A 27,256-nucleotide genomic window follows, 5' to 3' on the forward strand; every position below is an offset into this window, starting at 1 on the left:
TCGCTAACAAGATAAAGGAAGTTTCTTTTAAACTAATTCATAAATTCTACCCAGCTAAAAGCAACATTGTAAGAAGGTTTAAAAAATACATCGATGTAAACTGTAGTTTCTGTCATGAATGTCCGGAAACATTTATTGTGGCATTGCCCAATTGTGAAGACTTTTAGGCAAAACCTTTGCGTTTTTATTATCGAAAATATTGATATACATTTTTCTTTACTTTGGAGAGATGGTCTATTCGAATATAATGTCCAAAAAAATACTTCTGTATACATAATTAATCTTATCATTATAACGGCTAAATTCCATATCCATAAATGTAAATTCACTGGGAAAGAAACCATGCTTCATTGCCTTTAATGGAGAAAATCGATAGAGAAATTGATTCAATAGGACACTATCAAACAAAAAGCTATTCAAACCATTACTGCTTGCACTATATAAAAAATCTTTATATAGATTTGTATTTTTTTCTTACCTCTTTCTTTTCACACATGTTTCTGTACAAATGTTGAATATAACGACTGTTTTTCACATTCGTTAAATAAAAAATAAAATAAAAAAACATAACCGGAAGTAACGCCTCCAATGAAACAATCCGACGCCGACGTAACTCTTAAACACACCCCCTTTCGCGGTGCAGGCTGAAGATACCGTTGGTTCTGGGTAATACACGCGCAATTAATTTCCCTAGATTTGATTGGTGAGAGCTCCCTGGCTCCCTGAATCTCATGACTTGTCTCACTGGCACATACATAAACGAATCACGTCGCAAAACTCAGAACGAGTGCCGTCCGGCTGAATCGGGAGCAGAATTGCCAAGATGAGTGTAAGTACAGACGATTTTCGTTTTTGTTTAAAAATCGAAACCTAGACCAAAAAGACCAACAATTTCTCAGATATTTAATTATGATAATTTGGGCTGACAAAAACAAATAATTACCAGCGGGGAACTACCTTGCTAAGAATGAATCCGTGTTTGGTAAACTGGTCTGTACACAGCGCTGAATATCTTACTACGATTTATGTGTGAATTTACTTAATATCCACGGTTGTGCATTACTTATAACCGAGGGTGAAAGCAATTTGTCACCACCTTAGGTGGTTTAAGAAACAAGTGGGTAGACGGACCTCTTCGCGTTATTTATTTCCCACCTAGCAGTGAACGCACAACATTCATTAACAAAACTTATTAGCACATCGGTGGTGTGTGCCTTCACACACAACGGTTTTAACGGTTTCCAGGTATTAGACATAGGGCACTGTCTCTTCGTTCCTCTTTCAACATGGAAAATCTTTTGACATGATTGCAGTATATCTGTAGAAAATTGGTGAATAGTAGTGCAAGCAGTGTCCCATCCCTGTTTCAGAGAGTCACAGTAATATTGCTGCACCGTTACTGGAGCGCTTCATGTTAGCTTCACGTTATTTCTAGTGCAGATGCCAGAGAGCTCACTCAAGCAACAAGGAATCAGTTGCCGAGTATGTCCAAACTAAACCCATTTCTCTGATTCTGGAGTGTTATTCCTGACACGAATGCTGTTCATTTATCTTATCAATGAACACCCGAGTTGTAATACAGCATAATAGATGTTTTGTAATACACAAGGGTGACATTGGCTCAGGAGGTAAGAGCAGTCACCTGGCAGTTGGAGGGTCGCCGGTACGATCCTGCCGCGGGTGTGTCGAAGTGTTCCTGAGAAAGACACCTAATCCCAAATTGCTCCTGATGAGCTGGTTTGGCTGCATGCATGGCTTGCATGGCTTGCGTGGACATTTCCGTGCGTGCGTGACTGGGCGAATGAGAAGCATCAATTGTCCAGCTTTGGAATGTATGCTCTGCTCAGCTAGATACCACCAGATGGATTCAGGATAGAAAAATCAGCTAAAAAAAAATCTAAAAGTCTGAAAGACCAGAAGCTACTGGTGTTACACCATTTCCCATGACAGTCCTGTATGTCAACATGAATATACATTTCTGTGCTTGTATGTTCTTGTCTATCATGGATCGGATTTGCAACACATTTTAGTAGCCTAGCTGCTGTAAAAATGTTATGTTATGTAAAATTATAAAATGTATTGGGTTTGGTGGCATGGATGGTGCAGTGGGTAGCACTGCTGCCTCACAGCAAGGAGGGCCTGGGTTTGAATCCCCGTCAGCCGGGGCCTCTCTGTGCGGAGTTTGCATGTTCTCCCCGTGTCTGTGTGGGTTTCCTCCGGTTTCCTCCCACAGTCCAAAGATATGCAGGATAGGCTGATTGGAGAGTCTAAATTGCCCGTAGGTATGATTGTGTGAGTGAATGGTGTGAGTGAATGGTGTGTGTGCCCTGCGATGGACTGGCGACCTGTCCAGGGTGTATTCCTGCCTTTCGCCCAATTTATGCTGGGATAGGCTCCAGCCCCCCTGCGACCCTGTTCGGGATAAGCAGGTTAGGATAATGAATGAATGTATTGGGTTTGTATTGTTTCAAAAACCATCAGTAAAAAAATCTGTGGAAAGACTCCTGATATGCAAAGTTACTTCAACATATCCCATCAGTGAGGGTCCTATCAGTAGTTCCTGCTACACTCGATGCTGAAAACTTGCCCGGAAGAAACCGCCCTGCCAAGCTATGTCTGACACAGTCCCGCCCGCGCCCCTGTTTGCTGTGATCCGGTGACCTGGGAGCGGACCGTGTCCGAGTCGAGTATCAGGGCTTGCGAAACGCCAGCTGCCTGAAAACACATAGTTGCTTCATAGGTTTACTGCCTACTTTATTGATTTTGTCACAGTCGTATGGTATGTGTTCCTGTTTCCTCCCGTTTATGGCCCCCCCCCCTTAGTCTATTGATCCAAAAAGGTGTATCATTAACTCAGCCTTTGCCCAGGAGATACCGCAGGAACTGTGGGGGCTCCCCACCCACAGCGCTGCAGTACCACCATTACACTACGTTAATGGCATTTGGCAGACTCTCTTATCCAGAGCAACGTACAACAGAGTGCAAAGTCCATGCCCATAACCAGGGATAAGTTTATCGTAACCTTTTACATTATTGCCATTTTGGCAGACGCTCTTATCCGGAGCGACGTACAGTTCATTAGACTAAGCAGGAGACAATCCTCCCCTGGAGCAATGCAGGGTTAAGGGCCTTGCTCAAGGGCCCAACGGCTGTGCGGATCTTATTGTGGCTACACCGGGATTAGAACCACCGACCTTGGGTGTCCCAGTCTTTTACCTTAACCACTACGCTACAGGCCACCCCACCTTTGCGTTACAGTAAAATCTGCTGTTCATTGGTTACAGCTTGTGTGCTTAGAATGCACACAACATGGATATCCGAATCCCCACCTGCTCTGGCAGTCCTTGGTGAAATGTGTATGACGGTGTGCTTCCGGACAAACGTAATCTCTGCTTCCTTACATGGTCCAGGCTCTGTCCTGGTCGACCAAAACGTGAACGCCGTCTTTGACCGTGAACACTTGGGTGTGTGTAGCTCTTGTTTCTGTGTCATAAAGAACTTCTCATCTTCGAGTACTAGCAGCAAATTGAAGCGCTGACTTCTGTTTTAGACGCAGCAAGGCACAGGGCCTCCAGCCATTGCCGAAGGCAGAGAAAGGCAGCGAGGATGGAGCAATGTCCTTGCTCCCCGAAACACGAGTTTGAAGCCACGTCAGTAACAGATGTGGCGGCTTTCATTTATACAAAAAAAAGAATCCTGCAGTGGATGCGCTGACCTCGATCGTTTTCCCGGTCAGCCAAGGGAGCGAGGAGATGAGGAACGATAAAATTGGCCAATTTGGAGTGAGACCTCAGACTTATTTGCGGGTGGCTGGCCACAGCTGGGATCTTTCGGTACATTTGTAACCCTTCTGTGATTGAGTAGATCCAGCTCAAGGTGTGGTTGAAGACCGCTGGAGATGACGGTAGCTACTTTATCTCGGGGAAATAAATGACCCGTCATAATGAATTGCGGTGCGTTTCCAGGCCAAGACAGTTTTGTAAGATTTCATATTGCACAATAACTTCCCTCCCCAGTTCATCAGAGACTGCGACACAGAGGGACCTCTGAACAGTCCACTCGAGATCCAACTTGCCGCCTCTCCGTATGCATTCGGCCAATTGGACGTGATCTGTCATGGACTCCGTCTCAGTCTGTTAAACTAGAGTTCCCGGGCAAATTGTGCTTACACAAGTGAAGAGTTATACAAAAAGACTCTTGATTTTAAGCAGCAATCGCTGCAGTATTTGAAACTTTTACACATGACCAGCAAGCTTTCCTTTAACTATGACTGTTGACCGCCCAAAAGAAGTAAACGTGTGGAATGCAAATAAATGTGCATTTTGAATTGAAATGTCTTCGTGCCCGAAATCCACTTTCACACAGAGGGGCCGATGGGGAGGTCTGTAGCGTAGTGGTTAAGGTAAAGGACTGGGACACGCAAGGTCAGTGGTTCTAATCCCGGTGTAGCCACAATAAGATCCACACAGCCGTTGGGCCCTTGAGCAAGGCCCCCAACCCTGCATTGCTCCAGGGAAGGATTGTCTCCTGCTTAGTCTAATCAACGTCGCTCTGGATAAGAGCGTCTGCCGAATGCCAATAATGTCATGTAATGAATTTGTGTCCGTGGAAAGCCCTTATGATGCTTCTGACTGTACGTGTCTGTTGGTTGTCTCTCCTTTTGTCAGAATATGCAAGTGAAGAACATGTCCTTCGAGGCCGGGAAAGAGCTGAAGGTCACCGGCGTGCCCAAATCTGATGCTTGTGGGTGAGTCACTGCCACTTCCGCTTGGTGAGCGTCTTCCTCTCTGCCACTGTGCGCCGTCTGGTGCCTCCCCCTCGCCACACCTGCACTTCCCGCTCACGACTGCTGTCCGTCCTGGCCCCACGGTGGTGGAATGACCTCCCGGTGGATGTCAGAACGGCAGGGTCTCTGACCTCCTCCAAGCGCAGACTGAAGACTCATCTCTTCAGGCTGCACCTTTCCCTCCCTACCTCACCACCATGATAAGCCTTGTATATGCCATTGACTATAATGGCACTGATATAGTTATATAGATATTGTTGTTTTGCTATTGTATTGTTGTACTCGGGGGCTATTCTAGCTACCAACTGTGGTATGCTAGTTTGGAAGTTGATGTACTCTTCAAGGGTTCCGATTGTATCTCTACGGTCACACGCGGACTCGGAACCGTACTGTCCTCTAGGGTCCTCTTCACACTCGTTCCTGCGTTCGATCTGCTCTTCGTCGCACGTCGCTCTGGATAAGGGCGTCCGCTAAATGCCTCGTAACGTAACGTAACGCGTTGCGTCCATCCCCCGGCGCAGGTTCTCCATCAACGTGGGGCACTGCGAGGACCGCGTCGCGCTGCACTTTAACCCCCGCTTCGACTGCCACGGCGACCACCGCACCATCGTCTGCAACTCCAAGCTCGACGGCGGCTGGAACGAGGAGCAGCGGGTGGCAGAGTTCCCCTTCCAGCAGGGCGAGGAGTTCAAGGCAAGGCCCCGGGGACTGGGGGGCCGGTTTTCTTTGGGGGGGTTTCTTTTTTTTTATCGGAAAAGGTTTTGCTGCGGTTTCTGTGTTGAGCGATACGTTCCCTCCCCAGGGCGTGGCTTTATATTTGTATTTACATTTTAGTCATTTGGCAGGCGCTTGTAAGTCGCTTTGGATTAAAAGTGCATAGGTTCTTCCACAAGTTAAAGCGTCACATCCATAACTAGTAAAATACACACGAAGTGCTGTTCTGAACAAAACGGTCATCGGCAATTTTATTTTTAAATCCACAACACACAGTGTGCAAAAAGTGAAGGCGACTGTATACTTCCTGATGCCACCGTATTCATTGATCTCTTGTGGGCTTCTTATCTAATCGGTCTCCGCTGTGCAGTTGTGCATTTTTTTTGTGAGCCGGGCTGCTTTGACGCCTTTGCCAACTAGCATGTCCTGCCTTTCTCTCCCTCTTTTTTTAAATGAACCTTTGACCTCTCCCCTTCTCTCACCCAGGTGACCATTTCCTTTGACAACGACGAGTTTCGCATTAAACTGCCGGACGACAACGTGGTGCAGTTTCCCAACCGTCTGGGCGACGACAAGTACAAGTTCATCTTCATCGACGGGGACGTCCGGATCAAAGCCTTCAAGATAAAATAACGGCTCGCCACGGTGGCCGCTTCGCCGCCGTTCGGCCGGCCTGCTTCCTGGCCTGGCTGCTGACGAGCGCACGAGTGCCGTTGGGCGTGTGCCTGGTGCTGCCGTGTGCTGCCGTACACGGTAAAAAACCCATTGCACTTTTACAGTGGTGGACCTGAAGATGGCCTGTCCTTGTGTCCTCTCTTCAGTGGTAATTGCTCCAGATTTCACAATAAACGCTCAGGCGCTTAAGTGTCACGTCTCCGCGCCTGTTCTTGGGCCGTTCGTTTGGGGGGTGGGGAGTCGTAGTTCCTACTGCGCGTCCCTTCAACAGTACGTACTGCAAATGCTTAATGGGGCTACACGTTCCATATTCTGCACTACTGCCCATCCACTATCAGCGCTTACTAGTGCACGGTTAATACAGATTAAATTTCCCTTCGCATGAAATCTGATCTAACGAAGTGTGGATCCAGTGAAAGTTTTGTGATCTCAGGAATACTGCGAAGACTGCGGCTGATTTTGGTCACAAAGACTAGACTGACCCATGGCAGTGGTCCTGAACTGTAAGAAAAGAAGAAATTCACGATACGCTGACCCATATCTGACTTAAATCTCCACATGAACAGTGTAAACAATCTAGCCCATAAAATTGTCCAAATGTATAAACGGGAGCAAAAAAAACATAAACCTGGTTATCTAATTCGTGTTAATTGAAACCCGAGCATGATAAATGTATCTCAAAGCAAGACTATTACGATACAGGCGAGATTGATACAGGTGAAACGCCGCAGCGTCGGATGTTTTTCCCAGAAGCCAAGCGTGGCCGGCTCACGTGTGCAGGGTGCAGCTGATCACCGCACAATAAGCACCTCGGAACCACGGACACGTTCACAGAGACGAGGCGTGTCGCTCTTCCTCAGCCCGCCAGGGGGCGGTGTATCTAACACCAACTCCCAATTCGAATAGAGGGGGGTACAATTGGCTACTGAATTCACAATAAAAAAGGAAAAAGTCTGAAATAATTTTTTATAAAAAATAAACGTCACACAGGCAAAAAAAACCCTATTTTTATTCCTAGTGTTGGACAGATTCATTGAGGTGATGTGCATCCTGTGTGGGATGTATTATTGACTAAAATCTATTTTTTTTTGGATAGGCTATCAGTAATCGTATAGGATTAAATCTCAAAATGGGGTATTACAATGGGGTATTACAAAGCAAGCTGTGATCCTGATGGTAAACATTTTTAAAAAAAAATATGGATTTTGTAATCCATACCTAGAATCTGGATCAAATGTTGGTTTTGGGTATTTCAAAATTTTAAAGGTGCAATTGGTAAGATTTCAGTGTTAAAATACTGTTACAAGATCGTTGTAAATCCCTTCCTATCATTGAAAAAGGCTCAGTGACATGTTGACTCACCCTCTTCAAGCTCATTGGTCGGTCATCGAAGTCCGAAACTACCTATTGTACCGTTTAAGGACCGCCGTCACGCTTGTTTCAGTTGAGATTATTGGGATTAAATGCTTAAATTCCGTGTGCAGACCTTTTTTCAAAATCACCGCTGGTGTAGCCGTTTCCTACATTAGGGGCAACACTATGGGCGCTCAAACTCGCGCCCTCGGACACAGAGACGGGTCTACGGACACGCCCTCATCCGGGCGATCACATGACACTCCCACGAAAACAGGGTAACGTTAGCATACAGATAACTTGGCTAGCCTGAGCAACAGGATAATCCTGATGCCACTGAAAGGGGAGATTCAATGTTGCTGTAGGGATAGGGAGACGCATGGCACACCGGTTGCACATTAACTGTCATTAGTAATCAACTATTTCATTAGATCAGAACTTTTTTCTGTGTACTTTCAAAAATGTTTTTGCTAACGATACAAATATTTTCATTAACATATATTTGTTGATACTTGGATTCGACGTATTGAAGAATTATACAGCATTTGAGAGCATTTGATAAAAATGAAATGTATTTTTCAGAAATGTCTTTCAGCAATGTCTTTTTGATCGTCTTCAGCAATACCAGTATTTTAATGGCTGCGCATTAATATGATATTTTCAAGTGAAGCTTTTGAGGACTTATTTTACTTTGTTCTTTCATTTCTTTTTTTATTGTCTATTTATACATTTATTCATTTGCTGAGAAAAATTATTGCAGGGATGGGAATAGTTTGTAGTTTTTTTGACATTTGTGACTCTGAAATAGGGGAAGAGTAACAGAACTACATTACACTTTAAAAATAATGTAACACAGAGTTTAACATCTATCCAATTTAATACATACAGACACATGGTGACATACATATTCAATTTCAGTCTATTTATGTCAATTTACTGCATCAAACATAAAGTTCAGTGACCTAACCTAGAACAAACATACAGCAATCAAAGCAAACTAACTACAGGAAGATCACAAGTGCAGCCCAGGTGAATCAGAAACTCTGCTTATATCGTACAGATGCTGCGCTCTAAAGACACAACATCTTCCTGTTCCCATTCCCTAAAATGCCCCCATGACTGCACCCCCAATTTTCCTGCAAGCTGAGAAACATCACAATGATGAAAAAAGAATCCTGAGCTCTCAGACTTCATTCTCATTTCACATAAGTACACGGACCCAGCCTCTGTGTGTTTTATATGGCAATTTCCACATTCCCTCCAGTGTAGCGGACAGCTGTTTCAGTAGACGGCCCTGTACATCAACAAACACGTACAGACACAACAGATGAGAGAGAACTGTGAGTGAGCAGAGCTGCAGCCTGAGCCCTGAAACACACATCATGTTTTAGAGAGTAAGTGTGCATCCCAGTGAAAGCACATCACCTGGTCTCCTGTACCATTTCACACACAGTACAATGGTGGCCAGCAGGAGAGGAGCAGCACCCAGACCACACATCACTCTGCCTGTGGAGACACAGAGATGAGGGATGCATACTGCTATACATTGCTCCTGTGCTGAACGTCACTCTGAACATAAGCATCTGCTACAGTAAGTGTACTGTAATGCATCTGCTACAGTAAGTGTATGCAGTGTACTGTAATGCATCTGCTACAGTAAGTGTATGCAGTGTACTGTAATGCATCTGCTACAGTAAGTGTATGCAGTGTCCTGTAATGCATCTGCTACAGTAAGTGAATGCAGTTTTCACACCAGTGTATTTATGACTGTGGAGAAAACAAATCACCCTCACAGAGGGACAAAGGCAGCTGGAATTCTTTTATGAATACTATTTCGAAAAGATATTCAATAATGAACGCCAGAAAAGTATGTTGGCAGTTATGGAACAAACAGGATAATACGTACTGCATTATGGGACCTTGCAAGTTTTACACACAGAAGAATATCAGTCAGCCCTCACCTGTTACCTGTATGTGGACAGGGTGACTGTACTCTGTGTAACAGCACTCACCTGTTACCTGTATGTTGTAGGGACTACAACTTCCACATTCCCACAGGAAAATTCTGCGACGTCCACCACGAATGACGTCTAACTTGGTTCAGCCAATCCCGTAATGGCGGGAGCAATAAACGGTCCCGTATAAGAGCAAGACACGTTCTTGGGATCTTTCTTCTGTCTCTCTTCTGCTTTTTCTGCCTCTTCTGCTTCTTCTCTTCGACGCACCCTTTTTGGCCATTCGCTTCAGCTCATCTGCTCCGAGACTCGGACAGAGGCTGAATGCTGCACAGCGCACTACCAGGCCTACGGACACACCCAGTTACCTCGCGGTAACTTCGTCGCCTATAGCGAGTGGAAACTGGTGTACGCGGAACGCTACATCAGTTTACTCCTGCAAAGCTCACCATCGAACAACAGCAACGAACTTTTCCACCCGGAAAAAGGACAAGCGAACATCCTTCCAGCAACGGAGTGGACCAGACGACAACGCGCGGCTAAGACGCCCCAGCCTGCGCATCTCTCCAGGACACACATTCACAGCACCATCATGGCTCCTATAAGGACAGCACGTCTTTTGGATCCAATGCGTATGAACTCAGTAAGAGAACAAACATTCAGGCATAGGCAGTGTTTAGTTTAGTCTTAACTGTTTTTGTGAATCTGTGTTTCAATATTTACCATCCTACCATTGTAATGTGTTTGGTTAGCTACATATATATGTACGTGAATTGATTCGCCGTCTTTTGCGCATATATAGAGCAAAACTACGCAAGTAGTCCCTTCTCACAGCTAACTCTAACTCATTACCACACCCAGAACTCTAGCTTACTCAAGCTAGCTACTCCCACCTTTCCTTTGTTCAAGCGACACGCGCGCTTGCTCGCGCCCACACACACGCACACACACACCCTAACTTCCCCTACTAATTCCCGTTAGTTTATCTGTTCTGTGTTTAATAAATAAATAAATATATTTTATTAAACCCCGGTGTCCGTTTTGGAATCGCATAGACATGAGAGCCGAGTTAAAGCAGTCTTTCGAAGAACTTCCAACCTTCAGGTTATCGGTATGTTTAATCATTAATATTGGTTATTTTAATTATTAATTAAAATACTAAATTTGTGGTTAGATATTCCTGATAATAGTAATTTTATGAGACTGATTACTTTTTGCAGTTATACTGCTACACAACGTTTAACTGGCGCCCTGGTTTCGTAGAGAGTAAAATCCCTGCGTTATTTGGCGGCCCGTGCGAGGACCCTACATAATTTGGAGTCCCGTGCGAGGACCCCTACAATGTGGACAGGGTGACTGTACTCTGTGTAACAGCACTCACCTGTTACCTGTATGTGGACAGGGTGACTGTACTCTGTGTAACAGCACTCACCTGTTACCTGTATGTGGACAGGGTGACTACTCTGTGTAACAGCACTCACCTGTTACCTGTATGTGGACAGGATGACTGTACTCTGTGTAACAGCACTCACCTGTTACCTGTATGTGGACAGGGTGACTGTACTCTGTGTACCAGCACTCACCTGTTACCTGTATGTCGACAGGGTGACTGTACTCTGTGTACCAGACTGGGTTGCTCCTCCCTGCTCTGCAGCTGTACTCCCCGGTGTGTGCAAGAGCTGCAGCACTGAGGGTGTACGAGCCTTCAGCTGTACTGGCAATGAGGGCAGTGCCACTTGATCCATTTCCTTTGTACCAGTAATATTCCCAGCCAGCAGAGGTCACTGTGACCTCACAAGAGAGACTGACAGCTTGTCCTCTATATATCCGCCCATGTGGAGAGACCGTCAAGACAGCCTGGGGTGTCTCTGTAAGACAGAGAACAGACTGAGCTTCTCCCTCATAATAATGTTCTCATCAACCATACAGTGCAAACGGGCTTTAACCTGGTATTCAGCTGAGCGTATTTCACTCATCCATGTCCTGGGAAGCCATGTGACCGCCTCAGAGTAGGTGTGGGCGGGGTCAACGCTCTAACTGCTAGATCGGGGGTGTCTAATCAAATGGCAAATGGTCTGCATTTATATAGTGCCTTTATCCAAAGCGCTGTATAATTGATGGTTCTCATTCATCCATTCACACACACACACACACACCAACAGCAATTGGCTACCATGCAAGGCACCAGCCAGCTCATCAGAAGCAACTGGGCGTTAGGTGTCTTGCTCAGGGACACTTCGACACACCCAGGGGATCACCCAGCAACCCCCCGACTGCCAGACGACTGCTCTTACCTCCTGAGCCAATGTCGCCCCCAATCTTATCCAAAAAGGACCGGTGTGAGCGTGAGTTCTTGTTTTTCCCCAGCACTACGATACCCCGATTCTGATGGGCTAAAACAAAAACCTGAACCCACCTTGGCCCTTTACAGATAAGATTACACACCCCTGTGCTATTGTAATGCAGATATGACTGCAGTGGAGCTGGTTAGGGTTACGGCTAAGAGCTAAAGCATTATGATTTCCCATTCTATCAGAACAGAGACGACTGCATTCTGTTGATTTAAACAGTAACATGGTGGTTGAATGTGACACTTGCCAGTTGTCTTTAGGCAACAATAAAACAAATGTACATCAATTAGCTATGATTGACAGACCGTGTCCCCACTTTCCACACATTGTGGGTTGTTACCATAGCTACCTCCATGATAGACGCTCGCGCTGTGAGTTTTCACAAGCTAGCTAACTTACTATTTCAACTATGATCGATAGCTAAGGTAAGGATGCTGGCTTATCCAATAATAATTTTTGCTTGCTAGCTAGCCAAGTTAAGATAAAAACACCCATACATTTAAGTTAACCAAATTATTTAGCTTGCTCACGTCCTCATGTGATGCACTGCAAGGAAAACATTCTCAACCGGTTGAAAACAGGACAATACATTTAAAACGCTTACCTATCCAAAACTAAAGAACGGATATATTTAATACTTTCATGATCGTGTTTCTTCGATGCCCTCTTGAGCAAATTGCATATAAAAAGCAAGAAAGCGAGACCAACCACCAGGCGTTTTTTATTGTTAATAATGAAACTAGAGATTCAGTAATCAGTGGCCTATCGATGGCAACCTGCAACCGATGTGGCGCGTCTGTGAGGTTCCCCATTGTAGCTATTTTTAGCATAAAACAAATCATATATAATCTGACATGACGCGCAGGTTTCAGCCCGTATCTCTGCTTGCCTGAGGGACATCCAGAGCTGGATGGACAACCACCATCTAAAGCTCAACCCAGGTAAAACTGAATTGATATTCATCCCTGCTAATACTTCTCCCCATCTGGATCTCTCCATTTCTCTCGGGGATACCACACTCACGCCGTCACCCAGTGCAAGGAACCTCGGCGTGGTGATGGACAGCAGACTGTCCTTTTCCGAGAACATTGCGGCGGTGACCCGGTCTTGCAGGTTCTTCCTACACAACTGTAACCAGGTGGCATTTCGGAATATTAAGATCCAGTACAATGGGTATTAAAAGGTGAATAAGTTGATTTAATATAAAAGGCCTACATTGTCATTTTGTTGCTGTGTTGATTTCATGTAATGTCAAGTGCACAGCGACGAGGTTCAGTTAACTGTTTACCCAGAAGGAGGCGATAGTCACTGTACCTGTTCTAGAGTGTATACTTACTCGTGTGATTTATTAGTTTACCGTGCTCATGGGAAATCTGTCTTTTTCGTTTGATATCTTCATGTGAGAAGTAAGCAGAAGGGTGCATGGTTTGAATAATTATCTGGTAATAAGATTTCCACACATGATATTCCTTTATTGTCAAATTACTTGTAATGTACTAGTTAAAAACATGAGTTGATCACTGTATCGTAGATCGACGAAATTAAGATGTTTGAAGATTGATGTTCGGTCATCGTCCACGTTTACTTGGCGGTTAGCCTGAGATTGTTTTGGATGTGAGTTAATGAACTGAAAGGGGGTTCTTATACTTTTTATGCGGTGGTCGTTACCGTGATATTGATATGTATTATTTTGTTTGGTATTGGTTTTAGGCAAGCCCACTGCCGTATTGTATGGATATAAAACGCTTTTAGCAAACAAGCTACAATACGTCTTCATACTGCTAGCCCTCATTGGCAGTCAAATGTAACGATGGGAAAATAAAGACAAAGAACCCCGATACGTTTTGTGTCCTGTGTGGTGGTAGTGATTCCCTCAGGTTACACAACATACGGAGAATCCGCCCCTTTCTCGCCCCCTACTCGACCCAGCTCCTGGTCCAAGCGATGGTTCTGTCCCGCCTGGACTACTGCAATTCCCTCTTGGCTGGCCTCCCAGTGTCCGCCATCAGACCCCTCCAACTCATCCAGAATGCAGCAGCTCGTCTGGTCTTCAACCTTCCCAAATACTCACACGTCACCCCCCTGCTTACTTCCCTCCACTGGCTGCCTGTCATGGCTCGCATCAAATTCAAAACATTGGTGCTAGCCTTCCAAGCAGTTAAAGGGTCTTCCCCAGCTTATCTGCAAAAAATCATCAGACCCTACACCCCTGCCAGACCTCTTCGTTCAGCCTCCACAGGCCGCTTGGCACCTCCCCCTCTCAGAACCTCCACCTCACGCTCACGACTACTGTCTGTTCTGGCTCCACGGTGGTGGAACGAACTCCCCGTTGAGGTCAGAACTATAGAATCTCTCCCCACCTTCAAGCGCAAGCTGAAGACGCACCTCTTCAAGCAGCACCTCTCCCCATCCCTCCCTACCTCCCTGTGAACCTTAATTGTTGTCTCTGTGACTTGCTTTGTGTATCGGTATTTTTAGTTGCTAGGTAAGCAGTGTTTGGATAGTTAACTTTGGTGACTTTTGCTCTGTTTGTTTGTTTGTTTGTTCAAAAAAAAAAAAAAAAAAAAAAAAATCCCCTTGTCCTTATCTTTGTTGCACAGGTAGCAGTTGAAATTGTACTTACCTCTAGGGTCTTTCAGCGAACTTATCCCTGGTTATGGGTATGCACTTTGTTGTACGTCGCTCTGGATAAGAGCGTCTGCCAAATGCCAATAATGTAATGTAATGTAATGCAAACGTACAAAAACGAAAAACAGGGTTTTCCAATGGCAGTGCAGATCACAACGCTGCAACTTATTTTGTGGCGTTTTTATAGCTTTTTCTGTTTTTTGATTTCAATGGGAGCAGCTGAAATGTGCCGCAGAAAGGGGGCGTGGCATTCCTAGGACGCTTCAGTGACGCATAACCGCTCTGAACTACGAGACGACACGCGAGTTCGACGTGCCATTTTTCAGAGATGTTGTCTCTGTTCTGTATGTCACTGCATATTGGAATCGGTTTGTAAATTCCATGTATTGGAAGAAAGTCTGGATGCTTCCCCATAAATACCTCATTGTGGATAAGGTTAAGGAGGTGTCCTTCAAAATGATTCATAAATACTATCCGGCCATAAATACTACCCTGCCATATGCAAAACAATTAAAAGAGACATAAACACAAACTGCTCTTTTTGTGATGAATATCCAGAAACAGTTTTATGCCTATTTTGGCATTGTTCTCAAACCAAGAAATTGTGGCAAGACCTTTGCAGATTTTTCAGTGATAATATCTTTAAATAATTTAATTTATTTTGGGAAAAATAAATTTGATATTGTTGCTGGCAAAATCTTTCATTCATAAATGTAAATTTAGTAAAAAAAAACCTTACTTTGTTGTTTTCATGAAAGATGTTGAACAATATGTGAAACTACTTTCTAATTCAACAAACAAAAAGGCTATCAAAGCACTTAATGTTATTTCTTATATTTTTCGAGTGTGATATACCCCTGGCTGTTTTGTTTTTGTTCTGTTTGTACACTATTCCCTGTATACTGAATTCTTACTGTATTCCTTTGTTAATTAATAAAATAAATATATATACTCTATGGTGCTGATTACGGTGGCAGTGATGATGAAGATGTTAAACCTGTCCATTACAAAGACGATGGTGGAAGACAAGATGGTTTGATTATCTCAGAAACTTCTGCTGAACGATTTTCACACACACTTGTCTAGAGAATTCGCAAAGAATGGTGCAAAAACCAATTAGCAGCATTTCTGTGGGCATAAATGCCTTCTTAATGAGAGAGGTGAGCGGAGAAGGGCCAGACTGGTCAAAGCTGACAGGAAGGTGACAGTAATGCAAATAACCACACATTAAAACAGTGGTTTGCAGAAGAGCATCTCTGAAAACACAACGCGTCAAACCTCCAAGTGGATAGGCGACAGGAGCAGAAGACTCCAGTCTAAAAGATGAGTCTAATGTATACCTAATTAAGTGCTCACACTCAGTGAGCACTTCATAAGGTTTTTATTAGACTTTTCTTTGGACTTCTACTGCTGTAGCCTATCCTATGATTTGTTGTGTGTTCAGTGATGCTCTTCTGCATACCACTGTTGTAATGTGTGGGTTTTTAAAGAACATTGGTAAGAGCTGAATAACACTGAGTCCTACCTGAGCAGATCACTCCAGCATCCTCTGATTGATTACAGGAATGTTTGCCCCATCCTGGTGACTCACACTGCTTCAGTGAGGATTCTGATCCACTGCAGTCCACATAAGCCATCCATATTCTCCCAGATCCTGGTCCAAAGTGAGCCTCTCCTAGTGCATCTACAGCATCTCCACAGCCCAGCTGTCTGCACACCACCCCAGCATCACTCATGTCCCAGCGACGACCACACACTGTCCCCCACTCTCCCCGATGGTAAACCTCCACTCTCCCAGCACAGGGGCTGCTACCATTCACCAGCCTTATACTGTCTGAGAGAGAGAGAGAGAGAGAGAGAGAGAGAGAGAGAGAGAAAGAGTTTTGGCAAAACATCACAATATGGCGGGTCCTATTCTCTTAAACAGTCCATTAATATGTTTTTGAAAACATCTGAAGAGCAAAATAAAGAACATAACTGAATCATATTTTACCTGCAACACCTAGTTTGATAAGTAAGTCGGAGATGAGCCAATCACATTTACAAAATAAGAGCAACATAAAAAGAAAGAACATAAACATGAGTCTGTTGCAGCTGTGCAAACTCTGGTTAGTTCAGTGAATGGCACAATGCACACATCAGTTTATAACACAACATAAAAAAATGAAATACTATGTTTTAGACACAGGTAATATGAGTTTGTTTTTTTAAATTTACATATCCTCACGTAAATCCAAAGTGCCGTTTGGTATAAGACTATTGTAAGAGCGGAGTCCTACCTGAGCAGATCACTCCAGCATCCTCTCCATGATTACAGTGATGTTTACCCCATCCTCGTGACTCACACTGCTTCAGTGAGGATTCTGATCCACTGCAGTACACATAAGCCATCCATATTCTCCCAGACCCTGATCCAAAGTGACCAGCTCTTAGTGCATCTACAGCATCTCCACAGCCCAGCTGTCTGCACACCACCCCAGCATCCCTCATGTCCCAGCGACGACCACACACTGTCCCCCACTCTCCCCGATGGTAAACCTCCACTCTCCCAGCACAGGGGCTGCTACCATTCACCAGCCTCACATCCTCCCTCCCTGAGAGAGAGAGAGAGAGAGAGAGAGAGAGAGAGGGAGGGAGGGAGGGAGAGAGAGAGGGAGGGAGGGAGAGGGAGAGAGAGAGGGAGAGAGAGAGAGTTTTGGCAAAACATCACAATATGGCGGGTCCTATTCCTCTTAAACAGTCCATTAAAATATGTTTTTGAAAACATCTGAAGAGCAAAATAAACGAAATACACGTGCTGATTCATATTTTATCTGCAACATCTAGTTTGAAAGTTTGATCCTAGTTTTGTGAGCCATGCGAGCAGTGCTGGACTCAGTTGATTTGCATGGGCAGATCACGATATGTAAATACAGAACCGCCAAACGTACACAGCACTCACCAGACTGCGAACTTCACGCACCGCAAGCCTCTCCATAGAAAATGAATGGAATGTGTAGTGTGCCGGATTTGGTGTGTGAGCACACTGGAACGTTCCTGTCATGTCTGTAATGTTTGTAATGTTTGTAATGTTTGTCAGCTTTGAGCGGTCTGGCCCTTCTCCTCTGACCTCTCTCATTAACAAGGCATTTCTTCCCACTGAACTTCTGCTCACTAGATGATTTCTGTTTTTCGCACCATTCTCTGCAAACTATAGAGACTGTTGTGCGTGAAAATCCCAGGAGATCAGCAGAAACTCAAACCACCCTGTCTGGCACCAACATCAACCAGTCACTTAGATCACATTTCTTCCCCATTCTGACATTTGGTCTGAAAAACAGCTGAACCTCTTCACCGTGTCTACATGTTTTTATGCATTGCTGCCACATTATTGGCTGATTTAATATTTGCATTAACAAGCTGGTGTACAGGTCTACCCAATAAAGTGGTCGCCCCGGGGCGGCCTGTAGCATAGTGGTTAAGGTAAATGACTGGGACAAACAAGGTGGTTCTAATCCCGGTGTAGCCACAATAAGATCCGCCCTTGAGCAAGGCCCTTAACCCTGCATTGCTCCAGGGGAGGATTGTCTCCTGCTTAGTCTAATCAACTGTACGTCGCTCTGGATACGAACGTCTGCCAAATGGCAATAATGTAATGTAATGTAATGAATAGAGGAATACTAATAGGGTTAAAAATTAGTGGCCCCTATGCGGAGATTCTAGATCAGCCAATAAATAAACCATGATACAAAGGCAGTAGTACCACTCTGCCTTCCTCTCTTCACTGGTCCGGGCTGAACGAGAATCTCCACAATAGGGCCAATAGATTCACCTTCGTTTATCTGACTCCATTTTAGAATAATAATTTAGATTAGTTATCCACATTAGGTAGATTTCTTATTGATAATTTTGACTTGATCGCTATAGGAATCCTGTACTGAGATTTACTCTCCGAACAGTCCTCTGCTGGTACCGCCGCATGTCACATCGCGCGTTATGTGCACGTCTCACAAACTGACTAGCTATCTGTAGTCATTACAGAGGTCGCAGGAATAGCTACTCTTGGGTATATCTGTTTACAGCCTAGGGACCCAAGCAGACCAACCTAGCTACGGCTGTGCTCGACATGAATGAACTACCACGCGGAGGCGAGGGATTTACCATCATAGGTCTACGGGTGCTATACGCCGTGATACATTAAGTGTAAATATTCATCCTCCCTAGACCAGTTCGAGGGGGTAAACCAAGCATTCCCTGTATAACTTTGAGTGTCAGTAAGCAAAACCACACAGATCAAGTTTTAACAATTTATTTTACCTGGCAGATTACATACGTAATTATACACTAGTTCCAAATCAAAAAAGCATTACAATGGAAACCAAATTACGGAGTCTTAAAAGTCATACCTGGTAATAAAAGCTACATACGGGAGTCTGCCTACAGACACCCTGTACATAGAAATTACGTGCACGGTGTGCACGGGAGAGACTGATTGCATCCTCCCAGAATGCTTAGTTTACTGTGCTTAAATCCAAAATCTGGCCTTTGATGTTAACCCTAAAAATGGGTCACCCATCTGTAATTTGGAGCCACGCCTCCCCAGGAAACGCAGGGGGGTTGAGGCACATGGCTTTCACTGGGGCAGAGCTCCACACAGTTTTTCCCTGGTTCCTGGTTGGTTATGATGTCCAGGGTTTGCTGTTGCAGAAATGAAACCATTGCACCAGTCGCACTGAAACAATCAGAATAATACCAAACATGAATATTATCGAAACTGACTTTGTCATGAAACATCCAGTGCTGTACACATCATTTAGTGACTGAGTAAAGAGGGAGAGAGCAATGAAGGGGGGTTCAGGAGAAGGTCAGGGCCTAACAGGCCATGCCCTCTGAAACCTTCCCGTGCCGTAAAGGATGTTGCCCCGTCGTAACGAGTTTTACGGCTGGAGGCCTGAGTCTTCCCCCACAGGCTCCTGCCCGTATGGGTGCGGAGATAGTAGTGGGGGTTAATGGTGCATGCTCCTGGGTTAAATTACTTCACAGCCACATATTCCACAGTACCAGAGGAAGCCAGCAAGTTGACCAGTGCCCTGAGTGATAATGCCAGATGTTAATAATTTCCGCCTTACAAGACTTATTGGTCTTCTGCTGCTGTAGCCTATCCACTTCAAGGATTGACACGTTGTGTGTTCAGAGATACTCTTCTGCATACCACTGCCGTAATGTGTGGTTGTTTGCGTTTCTGTCGACTTCCTGTCAGCTTCGACCGGTCTGGCCCTTCTCCTTTGAACTCTCTTTTGAACAAGGTGTTTCTGTCCGCAGAACCGCTGCTACCTGGATGTTTTTTGTTTATCGCTTTCCCCACAAACTCTAGAGACTGTTGTGCATGAAAACCCCAGGAGATCAGCAGATACTCAAACCACCCTGTCTGGCACCAACATCAAACAATCACTTAGATCACATTTCTTCCCCATTCTGACATTTGGTCTGAAAAACAGCTGAACCTCTTCACCATGTCTAGATGCTTTTATGCATTTAGGTGCTGCCACATTATTGGCTGATTCAATATTTGCATTAACAAGCTGGTGTACAGGTCTACCCAATAGAGTGGTCACGAGTATATAAGTTTGACTTTCCCAGATATAAGAACAGTTCCACCCTGAATAGAAGAAATGAGGATGTTGAGATGGTTCGAGGTACATATCAGGGAGATCATACAAACTCCACACTTGATTAAACTCACACATACTGATGTGTAACATTGCACAGTATAATGAATAAAGACCTTGTTAAATATAAACTCATATGGCCTATTAAGGGGCTATATTCACCCAGCATCACAGAAACTCTCACAGTGCACAGAAGACTCTTACCAGAACACACCAGGTCCACATCGTTTCCATGGGAGCAGGGTTGATTCTGTGAGGGTGCAGTGGGGCAGAAGTTAATCTGAGATTCGTTGCCTCTGCACTGAATCTCCTCTGCCCACACCTGGCCCTCGCCCTGGCCGAATGCAGCTGCCCCACGCAGCTCTTTAGGAGCCCCACAGCCCAGCTCCCTGCACACAACCTCTGCGTCCCGCTGGTCAAAGTCAGCATCACACACCGTGCCCCAGGAGCTCCCATGATGCACCTCTACTCTCCCAGAGCACAGGTCAGTCCCGCCCACCAGCCTGACCTCTGCAGTTGAACAGAGAATAAAGAGTGAATCATCAGCAATGACCAGCACCTTATTCCAGAGACAACATTCAGCACAGCTGTCTGAACACAGGACTGCACAGCTATTATACATGGAGTGTGAGATGAGCCAATCACACATCTACTGCAGTCGGAGATGAGCCAATCACCTGTAAACCTCTTTAGGAGATGAGCCAATCACATTTACAAAATAAGAGCAACATAAAAAGAAGGAACATAAACATGAGTCTGTTGCAGCTGTGCAAACTCTGGTTAGTTCAGTGAATGGTACAATGCACACATCAGTTTATGACACAACATAAAAAAATGAAATACTATGTTTTAGACACATGTAATATGAGTTTGTTTTTTTAAATTTACATATCCTCATTTAAATCCAAAGTGCCATTTGGTATAAGACTATTGTAAGAGCTGAGTCCTACCTGAGCAGATCACTCCAGCATCCTCTCCATGATTACAGTGATGTTTACCCCATCCTCGTGACTCACACTGCTTCAGTGAGGATTCTGATCCACTGCAGGACACATAAGCCATCCATATTCTCCCAGACCCTGGTCCAAAGTGAGCGTCTCCTAGTGCATCTACAGCATCTCCACAGCCCAGCTGCCTGCACACCACCACAGCATCCTTCAGGTCCCAGTCATCATCACACACTGTCCCCCACTCTCCCCGATGGTAAACCTCCACTCTCCCAGCACAGGGGCTGCTACCATTCACCAGCCTTATACTGTCTGAGAGAGAGAGAGAGAGAGAGAGATAGAGAGAGAGAGGGAGAGAGAGAGAGGGAGAGAGAGGGAGAGAGAGAGAGAGAGAGAAAGGGAGAGAGAGAGAGAGAGGGAGAGGGAAGGGGGGGGTGATGTACTCAAATTAACTTCATGAATGAAATACAGAATTATTATAACTCACAAAGGGTTTCCTCCCTGTCCCAATTACTTGATTTAAAATAAAAGGTGCTTTCACCTAGGTGTTTGCTAGATTGTAGAATGCTTTTTAACTGCAGCCAAAAGTGCTAAAAGAAGTGAAGAAAATGCATTGATTTTATCCAGTATACAGTACATGAGCATCTTCTTCAGGAACATGGTTCTTTTGTGCAAACGCTGTTGATAGATCTTTAAAATTGCTTAGCCTGGTGTAGCGTGGGTTTATACCCCCAAGTTGTCAAGATACCCACACACCAAATCCTGCGACCGCACATGGTGACGCATTGTTCCCCCAAGTTGTCCATATAATGGGCGGTACTGTAGGTGGGTTCTGTCTGATTGATCGCTCCATGGGATCAATACGAGGAGGGACGTAATCTACTGCAGAACACTGTCAGCACCTGATTGGACAGCACTGTGTTTGTTTGTTTTAGCAAAACATCACAATATGGCGGGTCCTATTCTCTTAAACAGTCCATTAATGTTTTTGAAAACATCTGAAGAGCAAAATAAACAAAATACACTTGCTGATTCATATTTTATCTGCAACACCTAGTTTGAAAGTTTGATCCTAGTTTTGTGAGCCATGCGAGCAGTGCTGGACTCAGTTGATTTGCATGGGCAGATCACGATATGTAAATACAGAACCGCCAAACGTACACGGCACTCACTGGACTGCAAACTTCACGCACCGCAAGCCTCTCCATAGAAAATTAATGGAATGCATTGCATGCCCGATTTTTTCTGTGAGCACACTGTGATTTTCTCTACTTCCGGTTAATCCGATGGTCCGCCAACAACACAAAGTTTGGAAAAATCCAAAGAACACGTCATCTGTCGGCCAGCATAAATATTGGCCACAAGGGGGCGCAGGAGCGTAACTGTCCAATAACCATTCTCCATTGGAATGAATGACTTCTGGTGTCAAGCCGATGATACGCTGAGTTGTGAACACAGCGTAAACACCTTCACTGTGGATTCAAAGGGTAAGACCCCAGCAGTGTCTGCAGGAACACAGAGTGCACCCGAGTCTCTATCTCCCTGGCTTTGTACACTGTACACCAGTGACATGAGCTCTGTCTGTCACATGACAGATGAATGGGAAATGGTCTGCATTTGTATCACGCATTCATCCAAATGCTGTACAGTTCATGCTTCTCATTCACACACTCACACTCACACACCAACAGCGATTGGCTGCCATGCAAGGCACCAACCAGCTTTTCAAGAGCAAATGGGGGTGTCTTGCTCAGTCTTGAGACTTCGACAAACCCAGAGCGGGGATTGATACGGCAACACTCCGACTGCCTGACAACTGCTCATCCCTCCTGAGCCAATGTCACCCCACTTGTGCAACAGAGGTATTTATTAGACTTATTTTTTAGACTGTAAAACCCCACGCTAACCCAACGACGGAATTTAGCGAAGGCTGAAGGTATCAGCGTGCTCGTCCTTCTGGTGTTGCTGAAAGAATACTAATAGGGTTAAAAATTAGTGGCCCTTATGCAGAGATTCTAGATCAGCCAATAAATAAACCACGATACAAAGGCAGTAGTACCACTCTGCCTTCCTCTCTTCACTGGTCCGGGCTGAACGAGAATCTCCACAATAGGGCCAATAGATTCACCTTTGTTTATCTGACTCCATTTTAGAATAATAATTTAGATTAGTTATCCACATTAGGTAGATTTCTTATTGATAATTTTGACTTGATCGCTATAGGAATCCTGTACTGAGATTTACTCTCCGAACAGTCCTCTGCTGGTACCGCCGCATGTCACATCGCGCGTTATGTGCACGTCTCACAAACTGACTAGCTATCTGTAGTCATTACAGAGGTCGCAGGAATAGCTACTCTTGGGTATATCTGTTTACAGCCTAGGGACCCAAGCAGACCAACCTAGCTACGGCTGTGCTCGACATGAATGAACTACCACGCGGAGGTGAGGGATTTACCAACATAGGCCTACGGGTGCTATACGCCGTGATACATTAAGCGTAAATATTCATCCTCCCTAGACCAGTTCGAGGGGGTAAACCAAGCATTCCCTGTATAACTTTGAGTGTCAGTAAGCGAAACCACACAGATCAAGTTTTAACAATTTATTTTACCTGGCAGATTACATACGTAATTATACACTAGTTCCAAATCAAAAAAGCATTACAATGGAAACCAAATTACGGAGTCTTAAAAGTCATACCTGGTAATAAAAGCTACATACGGGAGTCTGGCTACAGACGCCCTGTACATAGAAATTACGTGCACGGTGTGCACGGGAGAGACTGATTGCATCCTCCCAGAATGCTTAGTTTACTGTCCTTAAATCCAAAATCTGGCCTTTGATGTTAACCCTAAAAATGGGTCACCCATCTGTAATTTGGAGCCACGCCTCCCCAGGAAACGCAGGGGGGTTGAGGCACATGGCTTTCACTGGGGCAGAGCTCCACACAGTTTTTCCCTGGTTCCTGGTTGGTTATGATGTCCAGGGTTTGCTGTTGCAGAAATGAAACCATTGCACCAGTCGCACTGAAACAATCAGAATAATACCAAACATGAATATTATCGAAACTGACTTTGTCATGAAACATCCAGTGCTGTACACATCATATAGTGACTGAGTAAAGAGGGAGAGAGCAATGAAGGGGGGTTCAGGAGAAGGTCAGGGCCTAACAGGCCGTGCCCTCTGAAACCTTCCCGTGCCGTAAAGGATGTTGCCCCGTTGTAACGAGTTTTACGGCTGGAGGCCTGAGTCTTCCCCCACAGGCTCCTGCCCGTATGGGTGCGGAGATAGTGGGGGTTAATGGTGCATGCTCCTGGGTTAAATTACTTCACAGCCACATATTCCACAGTACCAGAGGAAGCCAGCAAGTTGACCAGTGCCCTGAGTGATAATGCCAGATGTTAATAATTTCCGCCTTACAAGACTTATTGGTCTTCTGCTGCTGTAGCCTATCCACTTCAAGGATTGACACATTGTGTGTTCAGAGATACTCTTCTGCATACCACTGCCGTAATGTGTGGTTGTTTGCGTTTCTGTCGACTTCCTGTCAGCTTCGACCGGTCTGGCCCTTCTCCTTTGAACTCTCTTTTGAACAAGGTGTTTCTGTCCGCAGAACCGCTGCTACCTGGATGTTTTTTGTTTATCGCACCATTCCCCACAAACTCTAGAGACTGTTGTGCATGAAAACCCCAGGAGATCAGCAGATACTCAAACCACCCTGTCTGGCACCAACATCAAACAATCACTTAGATCACATTTCTTCCCCATTCTGACATTTGGTCTGAAAAACAGCTGAACCTCTTCACCATGTCTACATGCTTTTATGCATTTAGATGCTGCCACATTATTGGCTGATTCAATACTTGCATTAACAAGCTGGTGTACTGGTCTACCCAATAAAGTGGTCACCAGTGTATAAGTTTGACTTTCCCAGATATAAGAACAGTTCCACCCTGAATAGAAGAAATGAGGATGTTGAGATGGTTCGAGGTACATATCAGGGAGATCATACAAACTCCACACTTGATTAAACTCACACATTTCACAGTATAATGAATAAAGACCTTGTTAAATATAAACTCATATGGCCTATTAAGGGGCTATATTCACCCAGCATCACAGAAACTCTCACAGTGCACAGAAGACTCTTACCAGAACACACCAGGCCCACATCGTTTCCATGGGAGCAGGGTTGATTCTGTGAGGGTGCAGTGGGGCAGAAGTTAATCTGAGATTCGTTGCCTCTGCACTGAATCTCCTCTGCCCACACCTGGCCCTCGCCCTGGCCAAATGCAGCTGCCCCGCGCAGCTCTTTAGGAGCCCCACAGTCCAGCTCCCTGCACACAACCTCTGCGTCCCGCTGGTCAAAGTCAGCATCACACACCGTGCCCCAGGAGCTCCCATGATGCACCTCTACTCTCCCAGAGCACAGGTCAGTCCCACCCACCAGCCTGACCTCTGCAGTTGAACAGAGAATAAAGAGAGAATCATTAGCAATGGCCGGCACCTTATTCCAGAGACAACATTCAGCACAGCTGTCTGAACACAGGACTGCACAGCTATTATACATGGAGTACAGCAGTGTGAGATGAGCCAATCACACGTCTACTGCACTCTGAGGTGAGACAATTACCTGTAAACCTCTTTAGGAGATGAGCCAATCACATTTACAAAATAAGAGCAACATAAAAAGAAAGAACATAAACATGAGTCTGTTGCAGCTGTGCAAACTCTGGTTAGTTCAGTGAATGGCACAATGCGCACATCAGTTTATAACACAACATAAAAAAATGAAATACTATGTTTTAGACACATGTAATATGAGTTTGTTTTTTAAAATGTACATATCCTCACGTAAATCCAAAGTGCCATTTGGTATAAGACTATTGTAAGAGCTGAGTCCTACCTGAGCAGATCACTTCAGCATCCTCTCCATGATTACAGGAATGTTCACCCCATCCTTGTGACCCACACTGCTTCAGTGAGGATTCTGATCCACTGCAGGACACATAAGCCATCCATATTCTCCCAGACCCTGGTCCAAAGGGAGCGTCTCCTAGTGCATCTGCAGCATCTCCACAGCCCAGCTGTCTGCACACCACCACAGCATCCTTCAGGTCCCAGCCATCATCACACACTGTCCCCCACTCTCCCCGATGGTAAACCTCCACTCTCCCAGCACAGGGGCTGCTACCATTCACCAGCCTCACATCCTCCCTGCCTGAGAGAGAGAGTGAGGGAGAGGGAGAGAGAGAGAGAGAGAGAGAGAGAGAGAGAGAGAGAAAAATACTCAAATTAACTTGACGAATGAACAGATTTAAGACAACTCATGAAAGGATTCCTTTGACTTAAAATAAAAGGTATTTGCTGCTATGCCTGCAAAGGCTTCAAGATTGCAGAATGCCTTTAATTCCATGTGGCTTCAAAGGATGACCCCAGCAGTGTCTGTAGTAACACAGGGACACCACTAGGGTGCGCTCTATCTGCCTTGCTTTGTGCACTGGACACCAGTGATATGAGCTCTGCCAGTGAGGCCTGTCACATGACTGATTAAGCAGATGACACTCCTGTGACAGCACTCATCTCTCAGGGAGAAGAAGCCCCTACAGACTGCAGGGACACACGTTGGCCACAAGGGGGAGAAAAACCTTTTTACTTTGTCAGACACAAAAACTGTTTCACTGCCCTGATAATTGGAAGGAGAATGCTGATAGGGTATTAAAAAGCACGTGCAGATATCAGAAGTTCCATGCCATTACAAAAAAGGACATTGTCAAAATGTAATCAGGATCAAAAAAATAAGAGTTGTAAAACCTAATTTTACTTATTTAGACTGGGATGATGTGCATTCTTATTGGAGTTTGGAAATAGCAGTTTTCACATTCTGTTGTAAAACGGCAGTTTTGCAGATACGTTGGGTCTCCTGGGATGATATTTTCCCTCTCCAGAGAATTGCTGCACTTCCTTCCCTGATCTTTGCACCTGTGTTTACACTTTAATTCCCTCTGGATAAAAGTGTAAATCTGGTAAATGGTAGACACCTTAATGACATGTAACAGGGTAAAGACTGGAAAAGTGAAAATAATTTCCACAGAAGAGGCATCTTCTGCACTCAGCCGTGATCCCCTGCAGATGGGGAAGGATGGTTCCTCTAAAGAAGTGTCGAAGTGAATCTTGGTTAAAGAGTAATATCCCAA

General features: G+C 44.9%; 4 protein-coding genes across 5 annotated transcripts in view; 1 reads left to right on the forward strand and 3 right to left on the reverse strand.

The window, feature by feature from the left end:
- Positions 1-497, reverse strand: part of LOC133116296 (GTP-binding protein 1-like) — a 30,111-nt gene extending 29,614 nt beyond the window's left edge. The window contains exon 1 of the mRNA XM_061225753.1: positions 479-497. The gene's annotated coding sequence lies outside the window, so the exon portion shown is untranslated. The remainder of the gene's footprint in view (positions 1-478) is intronic.
- Positions 498-673: 176 nt separating this feature from the next.
- On the forward strand, positions 674-6,365 carry LOC133116342 (16 kDa beta-galactoside-binding lectin-like). The gene is made up of 4 exons (XM_061225792.1): positions 674-829; positions 4,668-4,747; positions 5,308-5,479; positions 5,987-6,365. Exons 1-4 carry the CDS (start codon positions 824-826, stop codon positions 6,131-6,133), a joined length of 405 nt encoding a protein of 134 aa, XP_061081776.1. The 5' UTR covers positions 674-823; the 3' UTR covers positions 6,134-6,365.
- Positions 6,366-8,386: 2,021 nt separating this feature from the next.
- On the reverse strand, positions 8,387-16,219 carry LOC133116347 (scavenger receptor cysteine-rich domain-containing protein SCART1-like). 2 transcript variants are annotated; one of them, XR_009705857.1, is made up of 3 exons: positions 15,988-16,219; positions 8,954-11,351; positions 8,387-8,822 (listed from the first exon to the last, which is right to left on the reverse strand). XR_009705857.1 is itself a non-coding variant. In XM_061225805.1 (3 exons), the coding sequence occupies exons 1-3, from the start codon at positions 16,196-16,198 to the stop codon at positions 8,764-8,766; spliced, it is 351 nt and encodes a 116-aa protein (XP_061081789.1). In that variant the 5' UTR covers positions 16,199-16,219; the 3' UTR covers positions 8,387-8,763. The 2 variants fall into 2 exon arrangements, 1 of the variants encoding a protein (XP_061081789.1); XM_061225805.1 differs by having other exon boundaries at positions 8,954-9,034.
- A 2,826-nt stretch (positions 16,220-19,045) lies between these two features.
- Positions 19,046-26,229, reverse strand: LOC133116335 (deleted in malignant brain tumors 1 protein-like). Its single transcript, XM_061225779.1, has 5 exons — positions 25,966-26,229; positions 25,212-25,517; positions 21,061-21,369; positions 20,315-20,620; positions 19,046-19,173 (listed from the first exon to the last, which is right to left on the reverse strand). The coding sequence occupies exons 1-5, from the start codon at positions 26,075-26,077 to the stop codon at positions 19,121-19,123; spliced, it is 1,086 nt and encodes a 361-aa protein (XP_061081763.1). The 5' UTR covers positions 26,078-26,229; the 3' UTR covers positions 19,046-19,120.
- Positions 26,230-27,256: the final 1,027 nt, after the last annotated feature.

Source organism: Conger conger, chromosome 2, assembly GCF_963514075.1.
Source record: "Conger conger chromosome 2, fConCon1.1, whole genome shotgun sequence".
Classification (NCBI taxonomy): Eukaryota; Metazoa; Chordata; class Actinopteri; order Anguilliformes; family Congridae; genus Conger; species Conger conger.

Excerpts from the sequence above, each read along its gene's own strand:
- LOC133116335 (XM_061225779.1), bottom strand. The coding sequence starts at position 26,077 with ATGGCTTATGTGTCCTGCAGTGGATCAGAATCCTCACTGAAGCAGTGT. Across the intron at positions 25,518-25,965 it reads TGCTGAAGTGATCTGCTCAG|AGGTCAGGCTGGTGGGTGGG; the intron begins GTAGGACTCAGC and ends GTTCAACTGCAG. Across the intron at positions 21,370-25,211 it reads TGTGGGCCTGGTGTGTTCTG|ACAGTATAAGGCTGGTGAAT; the intron begins GTAAGAGTCTTC and ends TCTCTCTCTCAG.
- LOC133116347 (XM_061225805.1), bottom strand. The coding sequence starts at position 16,198 with ATGAGTGATGCTGGGGTGGTGTGCAGACAGCTGGGCTGTGGAGATGCT. Across the intron at positions 9,035-15,987 it reads TGCTGGAGTGATCTGCTCAG|GCAGAGTGATGTGTGGTCTG; the intron begins GTAGGACTCAGT and ends GTGTCTCCACAG. Across the intron at positions 8,823-8,953 it reads GAAATGGTACAGGAGACCAG|GGCCGTCTACTGAAACAGCT; the intron begins GTGATGTGCTTT and ends GTTGATGTACAG.
- LOC133116342 (XM_061225792.1), top strand. Across the intron at positions 4,748-5,307 it reads CCCAAATCTGATGCTTGTGG|GTTCTCCATCAACGTGGGGC; the intron begins GTGAGTCACTGC and ends CCCCCGGCGCAG. Across the intron at positions 5,480-5,986 it reads AGCAGGGCGAGGAGTTCAAG|GTGACCATTTCCTTTGACAA; the intron begins GCAAGGCCCCGG and ends TCTCTCACCCAG.